The following is a 14,468-nucleotide window of genomic DNA, read 5'->3' on the forward strand; positions in this document are numbered from 1 at the left end:
AGAGACCAGGGTCCGTCACACCCCCTGCAGCTGCACTCGGGTATCGGGTATCGGCTGCCCAACCTTTCGTCTTTGTGCCCCGCCCCTCCCTTCCCCACCCGCCCCTCCCCGGCAAACCACAGGTGCTGCTTACAGAGCCATCGGACGCGCTGGCACCCACTTTGTCCCCTCGGGCATTCCAGCACACCTCGAAGATGCCGCCAGTGCCTCGGTAGCTGTGGACAAGACTTCCACTCTGCAAAGCAAAGCAAAGCAGTCATCACTGACGACGCAAAAGGACACTCGAAACACGGACGCGGTAGCCGGCGCGCCTGGGTGGCTCTGTCGGTTAAGCGTCCGACTCCTGGTTTTGGCCCAAGTCATGATCTCGCGGTCGTGAGATGCGGCTCTGCGCTAGGCAGGAAGCCTGCTTGAGAGGTTCTCTCTCTCTCACCCTTTGCCTCTCCCTAACTCACGCACCCGCCTCGATCTCACACTCTCAAAGCAATTACACACGAAACAAAACATGGATGTGGTGCAACGGGCACTCCTTTGGACGTTACCCTGAAATGTCATCACGGATACATTATCTGAGGTATTTTTGACCCTAGAAAGGAAAACGACTTGCAGTAAGGTCTCCAGCGGCCGTAGACACAGGCCTCTCAGACTTCCTACAAGATGGGAACGGGGGAAGGAGCAAGTCAACAACGTTACGTATGTTTTTTTATATTTACACGGTACCCTCTCAGGATTAGAGAGAGCTTTAAAATGTCTCAAAGAGGGGCGCCAGGGTGGCTCTGTCTGTTAGGTGTCGGACTCTTGGCTTTGGCTCAGGTCATGATCTCATGGTTCATGGGTTTGAGCCCTGGGTCAGGCTCTGCATGGACAGTGCGGAGCCTGCTTGGGATCCTCTCTCTCCTTCTCTGTCTGCCCCTCCCCTGCTCATGCTCTCTGTCTCAAAAATTAACAAACAAACGTTAACAAAATAATAACACAACAAATAAAATGTCTCAAAGAGGGGGCACCTGGCTGGCCCAGTTGAGCTTGTGACTCTTGATCGTGGATGGGGTTGTAAGTTCGAGCCCCACATTGGGTAGAGAGTTTACTTAAAGTCTTTAAAAACATAAATAAGGGGCGCCTGGGTGGCTCATCGGTTAAGTATCTGACTTTGGCTCAGGTCACGGTCTCCTGTTCGCAAGTTCGAGCCCCGTGTCGGGCTCTGTGCCGACAGCTCGGAGCCTGGACCCTGCTTCCGATTCTGTGTCTCCCTCTCTCTCTGCCCCTCCCCCGCTCGCCCTCTGTCTCTCAAAAATAAATAAAAATGTTAAAAAAAAAAGCAAATAAAATGTCTCTGAGTTTTGTGATTTCTAAAAGGGGGGTGACAGGCTTTGACTTTTTGACAGCAGGCAGCACTTAATGAATGAGGTCATGTTGCAGACCCGCCCATCACGCTTTCTAGTGTTTCACCGACAGCCTCTGGCACGTTGTTCCTGGCGTGGGGCTGGGGGGTTTCTGGGAGGCCTGTCTGGGGCCGCGCAACTCGCCTTGGTGTCAGCCTGCCTGCACGTAGGGCCCACCATCGCCTCTCCTTCTGCGAGAGAACCTGTTTATGTACGGCACTCCCCGGGGAGCCTGAGGTCTCCGGGACGCCCGCACCCCCATGCCAGTGAACTTGGCTCATCTACCCCCTTTCCCTGCCACAAGGGGCCATGGGCTGGAGAATGCAAATCCATCTGAAGGTCAACCCAGCCAAAGGGGATCAAGAAGGTGGGTCAGATTAAAAGGACAGAAGCGGGGCACATAATCCACCCTGAGATCCAACAGGCTGTTTTCAACACCTCCTACCGTAACAGCATTTGTCTTCCATCAGGAGAGCCGAGAGCTGACTGCCCGATACAGTACTCTGTACTGGGGGTGCCTGGTGGCTCAGTTAAGTGTCTGACTCCCGACTTTGGCTCAGGTCACGATCGCAGGGCTCGGGAGTTCGAGCCTCACCTCGGGCTCTGCGCTGACAACGCAAAGCCCGCTTCGGATTCTCGGTTTCCCTCTCTCTCCGCCTCTTTCAAAAATAAGTTAAAAAATCGTCTGTACTATACCAGCTCCTGTCATTCTACTCTCTATATTCAGAATGCTATTTACCCTCAGTTATGGCTGCAGGTACTTCCAGTGGCAACACTGAACCAAACATTCTCTTTTCTGATAACACGACGACCCATCATTGACATATTCTTTGCTACCCGAACACCGTTTCAGTCAAAAACCATTAAATGGCATGAGCACAGCAAACACACTCCTTTGTGCTCCTTGGTTTGCTGCACGGAGAAGGTACTGGTGTTTGTGGGGAGCGTAGGAGGTCAGGGCCGGCCTGGCACCCCTGCCCGGTAAGCTCGGACGGAAGGACGCCTCTCCCCGTCGAACCCGTGTGACCGACAGCGTTATCTCTGGAAAGGGCTGGGCGACACTTTGCTGAGATGACCGCAGGTCATCTGCAGGTGGAAGGTTTCATGCCAGGGGCTTAGAGAAAGTCGAAGACGGGGAGATCCCTTGATGAGGGGGCGGGGGGGGGGGGGGGGGGAGAGGCCCACAGCCCCGCGGCGCTGAGCCCGAGGTCCGCCTGGGCAAGGCAGGGTTTGCTTCCAGGCTCCGTGTGAGGCCGCTCGTTCCTAAGCACAGACTTCCCAGTCGCCGCTCCTGGCCTGGGTCTCCACAAACGCTGTTTGGGCGTTACTTCTGGAAAGGATTCGGTCGCGGCAATCGGGGGATTACCTGAGTATTCCAGATATGCACGCACTTATCGAAGGAGCCACTGGCCAAATATTTCCCGTCAGGGCTAAAAGCTACGCTGTAGACAGGCTCCTGATGCTTGGTTAGCGTGTGGACGCAGACGCCTCGCTCCACATCCCACAGTCGGACCGTAGAATCGAACGAAGCGCTGGAAAGACGGGAGAGAAAACATCATCAGAGAAACACGCTGGCTTCTTCCTATTTCCCTAAGACGGTCAACGGATCTCACGTGCTGTTTGTCCTTCCTGGCCCTGAGGTTTCGAGAGACAGTGACCGGGCATATGCCTTTTCTAAAATGTGACTTGGGCATATTGAAAAAAAGCCCATAGTTAGAAAACAAATCTTTTCTTCCTTTCTTCCGGGGCTGTTATTAAGGAAACCAGGTGACATCCACATTCGTTGCTTTCTGCATGTTCTACGGAGATGAATGATATATGCTCTTGTATAATATTTACTCGATTTCTAAAATGCACCCTACAGTCTGGGGTGCCTGGGTGGCTCAGTCGGTTAAGCCCCCAACTTCGGCTCAGGTCGTGATCTTGAGTTCGTGAGTTCGAGCCCTACGTCAGGCTTTGTGCTGACAGCTCAGAGCCTGGGGCCTGCTTCGGATTCTGTGTCTCCCTCTCTCTGCCCCTCTCCCGCTCCCGCTGTCTCTCTCTCAAAAAATAAACATTAAAAAAAAAAAAAGCTAAAAAATAAATACTCCTGCAATTTAAAACATCTATTGGGGCGCCTGGGTGGCTCAGTCAGTTGAGCGTCTGACTTCGGCTCAGGTCGTGATCTCACGGTCCGTGAGTTCGAGCCCCGCGTCGGGCTCTGGGCTGATGGCTCAGAGCCTGGAGCCTGCTTCCGATTCTGTGTCTCCCTCTCTCTGCCCCTCCCCTGCTCATGCTCTGTCTCGGTCTCAAAAATAAAAACATTAAAAAAAACCAAAAACCAACATCTACTGTTAGCAACAAAGATGATACCAACAGTCTGGAAACGGAGCAACCTGAGTGACTAAAACTCTTAATCCAACAGGAATTAAAATACAGTCACATCCAAATATGCAACCACACTGTCTCGAGCTCGAATTGGACTTATTTTCAAGTTTAAAAGAACAGCATGTATCACAGAGCGGTAATCGGCTGTGCTCTCACCAGGGACTCAGGCACTGCTATGTTCCCTTTATACCTGTTCGCCGAAAGGATAATTTATGCTCGTGACACAAGAGTCCCTTTTGGGCTATCAAAAACCGATTCTCAGTGTGTTCTCGTAGTAATTTAAGTGGATTTTAGGAGAATTGCTTGAAATAAGACAATTATGGTCTCCACGTTCTTCTGGTTTCAGTCTCTCAGCAGGTGTAGGAATTCCTTCCAGTACTTTCTAAGAGACGGCCTGTGGTCGAGCACTCGCGGCAACAAGAGTCCTTGCTGCTCGGCGAGGCCGCCACCCCCCATCCCGCTCCGTTGCAAAGAAGGAGCATTCTTCCTGATCGACACCTGTCACCTGTGCCCACATATCCATTCTGTGCAAGCCAAGAGCCAGCCCCCGGTTGTTCTGGTAACCAAACATCCCGCCCAAGTCTCATCCCTTCCCGGTGAAGCAAACACACCCACGTGGCTTTGGACTGTGGCTCCCAGATCCCTAGGTCTCCTGGCTCAGTCTCAGAGTCTGTTGGGTTTGTTTTCTGAACGTTCTTTTTAAAACACAATACCCAGAGTAGAACATTACGTCCTGAAAGGGGTCTAACGAGCATCATGACCAACCAGTTCCGCGGACAGCGGCCTAAAGTAACGTGGCTCTGGGGAGGCCACCTCTGCATCACTTATGACCACTCTGGCCAATTGTGGCCTGACTGGTCATTCCTCTCCGCCCGATGCTGGTGTCACAACAGAAATGGTCGGGTCGGGTCTGGTGTCACAACATAAATTGTCGGGTCGGGTCCGGCGTCCCAACTGAGTTCCGTTTCCTTTCTGTGTCTTCACAAAAACCTTCACTAAAGCAAGGGCTCAAAGCCCGGCCCCACGACCAGCCCCTCCCACCAACCTCATGGTTCAAATGACCCTCACCCTCCAGTTACGAGTCACCTGAGAGTCTCGCGGTGCATTCAAAGCGGGCTAGCCACCTCGTTTCCTTTGGAAGGGCGTGAGCAAACTCGCAACACCCCTCAGCAAAACTTCCTGTTCCGTTTGGATACAAAAAACTCTTACTGGCCATGTGGCGAGCTGAGACAGCGAGCAAGGCTGCTTTCAGGAACCGTGCCTGGGCTGTGGGCCGTGTGCCCTTTACCTTGCTAGCATGATGTTGGAATTTGGGTTGCTGGTGGCTGGCCCGGTGGGACTCCACTTTATGGTGTAGATCTCTTTGCTGTGGGCCTGAAGGTCATGGACACACGTATCCTGCTTCATACTCCAGATCTAGAGAACACAGCGGGAACAATGTGAGCAGACGCCGTCTCTGCAGCCAGGAATGGTTCAACATCACCTATTCCGTGAACCTAAGTCACGTGTCTGGCTCCCGGGAAGCTCGCTGCCCGGTCGGCAGGTGGCCGGCCACGCAGTGCCCAGAACAGGGGCGGACAGAGGGCTAGGGCGCCACGGGGAAGGGAAGGACTCTCAGCAGGATCCGTGACGGACACACGGGAGTTACGTGGGTGACAGCGACATCTAGTTAGCGACGGGGACAAAGTACAGAGGCAGGAAGAGTGTGGGGAACAACCAGGCAGAGAGGAACAGTGAGTGGAAGCTACGCACAGAGTACGCGGGTTGTGTCTGGGAGGAGACAGCACGTCCTTGCAGACAGCCGTACCTTTAATGTCATGTCATCAGAGCAGGACGCTAGCAGCATTCCAGAAGGATCCCATTTGATGGCGTTCACCTCGTTCTGAAAGAGCAAAGGGTTTCAGAAAGAACGGCTTGCGAGCAGATACCACAACCTGCCACCAGGTGGCAGCAGCGCTCTGTCGTCTCCACCAGGAGCCTATTTGCCTCTCGCCCGGATGGCAAAGATGGAGACGCCGTGGCATTTCCTCTCATTTCCCTCTTTTCCTTACTCTGCCTTTCACATTTGCATAAAAGCACAACCATGTGCCACACGGAACCAGCCGCCTCATCTGCATTTCTCTAAGGAAAAACACAGTCTCAACTAGGAAGGGAGCCAAGTGAATTTACTCATGATTCAGGGCAGCACATAAAACCAGGAAGACCACGGTTGTTTACAAACCGACTCTGAAAATCGTTTTCCTAAGTCCTTTCACTACGGCTGTTTTCCGTCTAGATCCGTTCCAGAAACTTCTCTTCTGGGGGAGGGGGAGGGGGAGGGGGTGGGGGCGGGGGCGGGAGGGGTGGAAGGAGATTTAAGCCAGGGCTTAAAACACAGGTTGAAGGCCACGTGACCTAAACGCACCAGCAGACGAACGCGGCCGTACAAGTGGTAACCGTTAGAGATACACCCACAGACAAAATCCTCGAGGAGGGCAAAGAGCTCAAAATCCAGAGCAAACAGCACGGAGACAAAATGCCGCAACACAGCACAGGTGCAAAGTTGTAGCGGGCGGCCGCAGTGTGCTACCAAGATAGCCTGGAAAAAAAGGGAGGAAGGAAGCTTGGGAGTCCCAGGGGCAGGCCACTGGCTGGGCGAAGGGAGGACAGAGGGGCCGGGCCGCAGACGGTGTTCGTGCGTGTGCACGTGTACGCGAGAAAGCGGGTCCGGGATGCCAGCAGAACCTGGTGCCCAGTGACAGGTGCTGCTCCGGGGACAGACTCAGCAGCACAGGGCAGCTAGGCTGGCTTGATCTACCCTACGGGCAGATGGCTCAGGGCCCAGGAGCGTGGAGCCGGACCCACGGACTACCCCCAGCGAGAGCCATCTGTAAATCCTCTAGGGTATGGCAAACCCCTTCCCCGGAGTGGAGTTTTCTCTCCCTACCTCCGCAACCCAAGTCATAATCACCGGAAGGCAACCAGGGTTGGCTCAGAGTCTCGGGAAGAAACAGGCTCGACTACCTTTGAAAACGTGTGATGGTGACAGAGCTCGAAGTGGGACAGCGGGAAGTCGCAAAAACTTCTATTAAAAGCTGGGGGGGGGGGGTCTGGGATTAGAGAAGAGACGGAAGAGATGAGCAAGATAAAGAGCAGGGTCAGTTGACTGACACAATGAGATGTTAACAGCACAGTCGATGCCTCTGCTTTTAGAAGCAAGGACCCGTAGGGACAGAGGCTGGCAAAGGTGAGGAACGTGGAAATGACCAAGTGCTGGGGACAACGGCATCTGTGACCCTGGCAGGTCTTCCAACGGGGCTGAAGTGAACGGGGTTGCGAGGCTATAGAGATTCATCTGGAAAGGCAACGAAAAGCCTCGTGTGCCCCACTAAGGAATCTGATCACACATCAGCTGGCAGTGGAGCTTCCTGGATCGAACGTTCCTTATTTTCCACGAACTGGAGGAAAATGTTGGCCATTGCCGTTTCCAGTATTTTTTCTGTTCCATTCTCTTTTTATCTCTCTCTCTCTCTCTCTCCATGTCACAAATATGCTAGAGTACTTCATACTGTTCATAGGTCATTAAGCCTCTGTTGGAAAGTTTGTTCGAGGCGTCCGAGTTCAGCTCAGGTCATGATCTTGTGGTCCGTGGGTTCGAGCCCTGTGTCAGACTCTGTGCTGACAGCTCAGAACCTGGAGCCTGCTTCAGATTCTGTGTCTCCCTCTCTCTCTGCCCCTCCCCCACTTGTGCTCTGTCTCTCAAAAATAAATAAATGTTAAAAAAAAAGTTTGTTCGATCTTTTATCACTTCTTTAAATTGGCTTATTTCTACAATGTCACTTGAGGCTCACTAACCTTTCTGAAAACTCCCATCTCCTGGTTGAACCCCCCCCCCCCCCCCCCCCCCGCATTAAGATTTCCATTTCAGGGGCCAGTGGGTGGGGTGGCTCAGTTGGTTAAGTGTCCAACTTCAGCTCAGGTCATGATCTCATGGTTCGTGGGTTCAAACCCCCTGTTGGGCTCTGTGCCGACAGCTTGGAGCCTGGAGCTTGCTTTGGATTCTGTGTCTTCCTCTCTCTCTGTTCCTCCCCCACTCTCACTCTGTCTGTCTCTCTCTCAAAAATAAATTTAAAAAAATTTTCCATTTCAGACATTATACCAGTCAGTTCTCAGATTTCCACTGGGCTATTGTTTTTAGAATATAGTTTTCCTTCCCCTGCCGATATTCCCCATCTATTCGTTCATTACAAGCATCCTGTCCTTTATGTCTTTGCACATTTTTGTAACTACTTTAAAGTCTTTCCTGCAGAATCTGACGTCTGACTCCTCTGACAGCCAGTCTTTTCTCCACTGCCTGCCCCCAAGTGGGTTAAATCCAACCACCAGAGATGCTACAAGAGCCCAAGCAGCAAAGGGCTGCAGGAGAACGGACTGAGTATCTCTCTCCGTATCTTTCGATCCCAGGCACTGAGGAGACGCTCACCACCTCCCAGCACGTTCTCCGGAACCAGAGCCCGTACTTACCGTGTGTCCTTGGAAGGTTTTGACGGGGCGGTCGCAGCCGAGTCTGCAGACGTGAATACACATGTCTGTGCTACAGGAGGCAAAGGTAGTGTTGTTCTGCCAGTCTACGTCGAGAGCAGGAGCTGGACAGCAGGGGACAGCGGGAGGACATTGACATTTACCAGGTGTGCACAGAGCTCAGTTGATTTAAAACAATTAAAAGCAGAGTCTCAAGAAGCCTGATCTAGTAACACAGTAAAAAAAAACAACCTTCCCAGTGTGAACACAGCCTCTTTTCCTCATAGACCTTAAAGACACCCCCGCCTCCCCCCCCCCCCCCCCCCCGCACCACGCCCTGCACATCTGTGGAGCGGACACTCTGGAGAGACCCCCGTGACGGTTCACGTGCCCCGTGGCACGAGAGTCTGGCTCCCCTGACACAGTGAGAAAGCGGAGGGGAGAATCTGCACCTTGCTGCTTCCAGGAACATCACTGGTGCATGGGCTGATGTGACATATTTTAGAGAGGAAAAAGAGAAAAGCAGACGGAGAAGATTTCCTACCCTACGTTCAAGATGGCTCGATTTTTAAAAATGTCCCGCAACACATCAATGCACCCCCCAACTGCAGGGTACTGATCCCTTTGGGGACACAACTGGACGCTGGCTCAGGACTTGTGATGAACACCCCTTCTGACTCCTGGGCATTTCCTTAGGGGCTCTGAGAGCCCTGTGGAGGGTTTGGGGGATGGCGATGGCCTTCCCTACACCTCACAGCTCTCTCCCTGCACCAGACCTCTCCATCGCACTACTCGGCATCCCTGCTGTCTCCTGACGCCTCCTTCTTTCTAGGAGAAAGCGGGTTAGCTTCCTCCAAACCTCTGATCACAAAGTTTTCATCAACTGGTCAATACCATAACCATGTCTCGTGTGTTTCTTTGAAAGGCAAGTTAGCAGCGGGTCGGGAGAAGAATGCAGAGGACTCAGGCTAGGCTGACAATCGGACTGCCCCTTCTCTTCTTCAGTGTTTAAGTGAGACAGGCAGGCCTCTGCAGGGGTCCACGTTCCACAGTGGGTAACCGCACGAGGCATCCCATCAGCCTCTGCGTGCGGCTCCGTCCCGGAGTGGCTGTTGTGGCTGTGTACTTGGTCGAGAACGAGCACGGCCTTCTTCAAAAGCCAAGACCGTCCCTTTTGGTCACATCCCCGGCAGTGTTTCAGGACAGCCCCGCGGTCCCTGGGGCGCATTTCCCACGTGTACAACACAGAACGAAGGAACCGATCCCATGTGGTCGGAGTGACGCTCCCGTGAGCCTGAGAGGCAAGACCCCAGCTGCTCTCGCCTACAACACCGCCCCAGCTACATCCCGAATTCCCGGGCCACCCTCTGCACTGTGAGGGCCACGTGATTCATATACCTGGAAATAGGACACTCAGGTGGGCACTTCAGGGGACAGTGTTTACCACCTGCTCATAAAAATTAACATCCACCAGCCCTTGCCGTCCAAAGAGGGGACCCTCTGTACTTAGGTGGCTGGCCCCACCGTGAGTCGGCCGCTGTCCAGGACCCTCAGAAGCCCCAGTGTGATCTCACCATTCAGTGCGGGTGAGCGGCAGGTACCAAGGCCCAGCCATTGCGGGTGTCTGCACGGCCTCCCTGCCCACAGAGGGGCCGGCGAGGTTCAACGACCAGCATTCGAGGCTCAGCCTGGCTTTCTCTGCTGTTTGTTTGTTTTTTTTAAGTGTAATTTTGAAACATTACTGTTCCCCCAGGCTCCCCCAGTGGTTGTGTTTTATAGCCCTACAGGATCAAGACCAGAAAGATGATGGTACGTGTGTGTCAGCCCATGCCGTTTCATCACACAGGCGGCTCTGTGCGACTGCCCCCCGCAGTCAAGATCCAGAGCCCTCCCTGCGGCATCCCAAAACTCTGCCTCCACTGATCTGTTCTCCAATCTAAAATCTCATCATCTCGGGGCACCTGGGGGGCTCGAGTCGGTTAAGCGCCCGACCTCGGCTCATGTCATGATCACACGGTCTGTGAGATCCAGCCCCGCGTCGGGCTCTGTGCCGACAGCTCGGAGCCTGGGGCCTGCTTCGGATTCTGTGTCGCCCTCTCTCTCTGCCCCTCCCTTGCTCACGCGTGTGCGCTCTCTCAAAAGTAAACATTTAAAAAAATAATGAAGATTAAAAATTATAAACCTCAGGCATCGAAGGGCACCTGGATGGATCAGTTGGTTGAGCGTCTGACTCTTGACTTCGGCTCAGGTTATCATCCCGGGGTCACGGGATCAAGCCCTGAGTTGGGCTCTGTGCTGAGTGTGGAGCCTGCTTGGGATTCTCCCCCCACGCCCACTTCTCTCTCTCCCCTCTACAACCCCGTCCCTCTCCCTTGCTCATGCACTCTAAAATAAAAAAAATAACAATAATAAATAAAAACCTCGGGTACTGAGACTTAATGAGTTTTCTTGACAGACGGCTGTTTGCACATGTTATCACACTGGTTTTGGGGGGGGGGGCATGTCAGACGTGCCGTGTGATTCTGCCGGGAGAGGACCCTTGGAAAGGTCTGGATTTCACTTCGTTCACCTTCTGATTTTGCTTTGTATCTCTTCACTGTAATACATCTGACCCCTGAGGACATCTACCTGCTGAGTCTGGGGAGTTCTCCCAGGGAACTTCGGAGTCTGGGCGTGGTCTCAGGGAACCCCAACACAGCGTCGCCCTGGGGACGGCAGGGGAAAGACGCCCACGCCAGTTCTGCGGTCGGTGACATGCATTCCCCTGCTACCAGCTAGATTTCGTGGCCTCCTTCCTGCAATCCTTCGTGATTACTTTAAGGGACATTGAGCTGCCATGGACTACCATTTCTGAATTCCAAAAAACAAAAAAACAAACTCACCGGAATGAAACGGAAACTGTTGTTTGGCTTCTCCTGTGTGAGCGTCCCAAATAATTGTTGTCTGTGCTCCGCAAAACAAAAAGAAAAAGTTAGCAACTCTTCTTCACCGAAAGATTTCCCTAGAAAAATTTCACACACGACCAAAGACCGAGAACACCCCTTCCTTCTAAACTGGCACGGTCTGAAAGAGACAGAATGTGAGTCACACAGGTCATTTTTAATTATCTGGGGACTACATTTAAAAAAAAATAGGTGGGGCGCCTGGGTGGCTCAGTCGGTTAAGTGGCCGACTTCGGCTCAGGTCATGATCTCGCGGTCCATGAGTTCGAGCCCTGCGTCTGGCTCTGTGCTGACAGCTCGGAGCCTGGAGCCTGTTTCGGATTCTGTGTCTCCCTCTCTCTGACCCTCCCCCATTCATGCTCTGTCTCTCTCTGTCTCAAAAATAAATAAACGTTAAAAAAAATTAAAAAAAAAAAAAAGAAAAGAAAATCTTTCTTCTAAAAAAAAAAAAAGGAAAAAAAGATAAAAAAAAATAGGAAAAAGAAATGGGTAAAATTAATTTTAGCAATATATTTTATTTCACTCCAACGTGGCCAAAATATTATTGTTTCAACATGCAATCAACAGAGAAACATCAATTAGATAATTTGGCATTCTGTCTTTCATCTAGATACTCTGCCTCGACTGGGGGCTATATGCTCCCTCACCCTCGACAGGGAGACGGGTTGAAAAGTGTGCAATTAAGCACCTTTCTGGCACTTTTCCAAATAAAGAGCTACAGACGCTGCCAGTCCTGACACTTCCAAGACCATCACCCCAAGAATCGGGGATCTTCGATACAGCCGAGAGTAGTCGTGACCCTGGGATCAGGCCCCAGTTCACGGGTCGAGAAACAGGGAGACAAAATGATCTCCCTCCACCCCTTGGAAAGCAAAGTAAATCCTGGATTCTTAGGAACTTACTGATCTTGGGAAGATACGCAGGGAAGGAACCAGAGGCCGCTCAGTGAACACCACCGGAATTAAGTCTTAATCAACTGGAACTTTCACCTTAATTGAAACCTTTCCACCTTCCTGTCCATGGCAGTTAAGAAAGATTTTGCTTTGGGGCGCCCGCGTGGCTCAGTTGATTAAGCATCTGACTTCAGCTCAGGTTATGATCTCGCAGTCTGTGAGTTCAAGCCCCGTGTCAGACTCTGTGCTGACAGCTCAGAGCCTGGAGCCTGCTTCAGATTCTGTGTCTCCTTCTTTCTGCCCCTCCCCCGCTCGCACTATCTCTCTCTCAAAAATAGACATTAAAAAAAAGATTTAAAATAAAAACATAATAAAAAGAAATATTTTGTTTTAAGGGGCGCTTGGGTGGCTGAGTTGGTTAAGTGTCTGACTTTAGCTCAGGTTGTGACCTAGAGGTTCATGGGTTTGAGCCCCGCGTCGGGCTCTGTGCTGACAGCTCAGAGCCTGGAACCTGCTTCGGATTCTGTGTCTCCCTCTCTCTCTGCCCCTCTCCTGCTTGTGGTCTGTCTCTCAAAAATAAAGAAATGTTAAAAAAAAAAAAAATGTTAAAAAAAAAAAAAGCAAGCAAGCAAGCCCGCCCTCTGGAAACCAAACCAAAGTAGAGTATTCACACCCAGTTGACAGGTGTACAAACACAAAGTGCCGTGAGGACATGCTTTTCTTCCCCTTCTGTTTCCATTTCTTGATAATATTTCCCCACAGCAAGGACTTCAAATTCCCACCAAGTCTTAGGAATGACATGACCATCCAATCCCTGTTTTTTGGGGGTCAGGACTCCTGGCTGTTGGCGACTGAGGACACAAATCCAGGACGGGTTCAGACTCAGAGCCAGATGGCACCTACACCGCCTCATTCCTTGCCCACCCATGGCTTCTACATGCACTTGGGTGCTCGTGGCCGCCCGGCCTTGACCCCATCACATCCACCGGCAGCCCCGTCCAGCGGCTCCGTGGCCGTCAGGGGCGTGCCCGCTCGTGCGCGGCTCCGCTCTACTGCCGTGCTCGGAGAGGCCCGCAGCCCTTCCACAGGAAGTAACGATGTATCGAATCAGGGAAACAGAAGCCTGGCCTCTCGAGAGAAGACAGTCCGTGTTTCCAAAATGGCCCAGTGGTGAAGGGTTTCCGTCCAGTGCGTCCCACACCCCTTTGCTTGTTCAAGCGTTGCATATTTAAATGCAATTTGGGGACTTCCTGTGTCACCGAATAATGCACCTCAAAAACAGGGGTGGAAGTCTGGCACAAAGGTCTGTGGAACGGTAGACTATATTGAGAGCGTACGTATTATAAATGAACAGTCAGATCAAACCCACAAAAACAAAACCGAATAAACCTCTTCTGCTATCTTAAGCAGCAGAAATTCTCAGCATTAAAAAACCAAAAAACAAACAAACAAAACCCAGGATGTGATCCAGAGATTAAAAATAAATAAGCATCTGCAGATGAGAGACACCTACGTCAAGCTAATACTCACTTTGTCTACACCAGCACTCAAAATGTAATTCCCCTTTTTGTTCCATTTCAAGGCAAAGATGGGGCCTTTGTGTTGCCCTAAGGTGCTGGCCAGGTTGCCTGTTACGTAGGGAAACAACAAACAGGTTGACTTCAAAGCCATGGTCGGCTCACTGGGTGATTCCACACTGGGGCACGCCTGCTCCCACCCCACACGAGGCAGGCCGGGCTCACCATCTTCCGTCCATATTCTCGCAAAACCATCATAGGAGCCTGTGGCCAACAGCGTCCCGTCGCTCTGCGGGCCAGAAAGAAACAGACAGCACCACCAACAGCTCAGTGGGGGCAGCGTCGAAAACAGAAGACGGCCCGTCAGCTGATCCCAGGGCGAGGCCACTCTCCCAGCAGGAGCTGGCTCCCAGGGAAGGGACAGACCGAGCCTGTGCGCCTCCTGGAGCCCACACTGCTCCGAACCCACAACGTGAGGCACCGTGAGGACAGGCGCAGGAACAGGGGAGATGCTGCCACCGCTCACCCCGGTGGCACAGTTACAACCACCGTATGAGACGTGACGGTAGTGAGGCTTAAGGAAGCTTTGAAAACCGTGCCTGCACATACGGAAACGAAAGTGTACAGAAGTCACGAAGGACTGCGGGCTTCCCACGTCCAAATGCACGTGACGCCTGCTGTCGAGACAGCGAGGGGACACGTCCCCTTCCCCGGGTAGCGCCTCACATCCCGGCCAGCGGAACGGCCCCCCCCCCCCCCCCCCCCGGAAAACCACCGGGCTCATCTTGCTTAATGATGGGAAGACGAGCCTCTGAACCCCCAGCCAGGGGTCTGCCCGACACGGCCTTGTGAGAAGCTCTCAGGAACAGA

At 52.5% G+C, this 14,468-nt stretch overlaps 2 protein-coding genes across 9 annotated transcripts in view; one reads left to right on the top strand and one right to left on the bottom strand.

Annotated features, from left to right (window-relative positions):
• Positions 1–8,376, top strand: part of GPR143 (G protein-coupled receptor 143) — a 62,625-nt gene extending 54,249 nt beyond the window's left edge. The window contains exon 9 of the mRNA XM_081792576.1: positions 8,190–8,376. Coding sequence (XP_081648702.1) covers positions 8,190–8,272 — 83 coding nt within the window. The 3' untranslated portion in view covers positions 8,273–8,376. The remainder of the gene's footprint in view (positions 1–8,189) is intronic.
• TBL1X (transducin beta like 1 X-linked) overlaps positions 1–14,468 on the bottom strand; it is a 229,248-nt gene that overhangs the window by 4,332 nt on the left and 210,448 nt on the right. For all 8 annotated transcript variants that reach the window (XM_081792571.1, XM_081792568.1, XM_081792569.1 and 5 more), the window contains 8 exons: positions 13,824–13,887; positions 13,612–13,709; positions 11,129–11,189; positions 8,250–8,371; positions 5,554–5,628; positions 5,035–5,162; positions 2,746–2,911; positions 134–235 (listed from right to left, as the gene is read on the bottom strand). In XM_081792571.1, the coding sequence (XP_081648697.1) occupies positions 134–235; positions 2,746–2,911; positions 5,035–5,162; positions 5,554–5,628; positions 8,250–8,371; positions 11,129–11,189; positions 13,612–13,709; positions 13,824–13,887 (816 nt within the window). The remainder of the gene's footprint in view (positions 1–133; positions 236–2,745; positions 2,912–5,034; positions 5,163–5,553; positions 5,629–8,249; positions 8,372–11,128; positions 11,190–13,611; positions 13,710–13,823; positions 13,888–14,468) is intronic.

This window comes from Panthera onca, chromosome X (assembly GCF_046562875.1).
Source record: "Panthera onca isolate mPanOnc1 chromosome X, mPanOnc1 haplotype 2, whole genome shotgun sequence".
In the NCBI taxonomy this organism is placed as follows: domain Eukaryota; kingdom Metazoa; phylum Chordata; class Mammalia; order Carnivora; family Felidae; genus Panthera; species Panthera onca.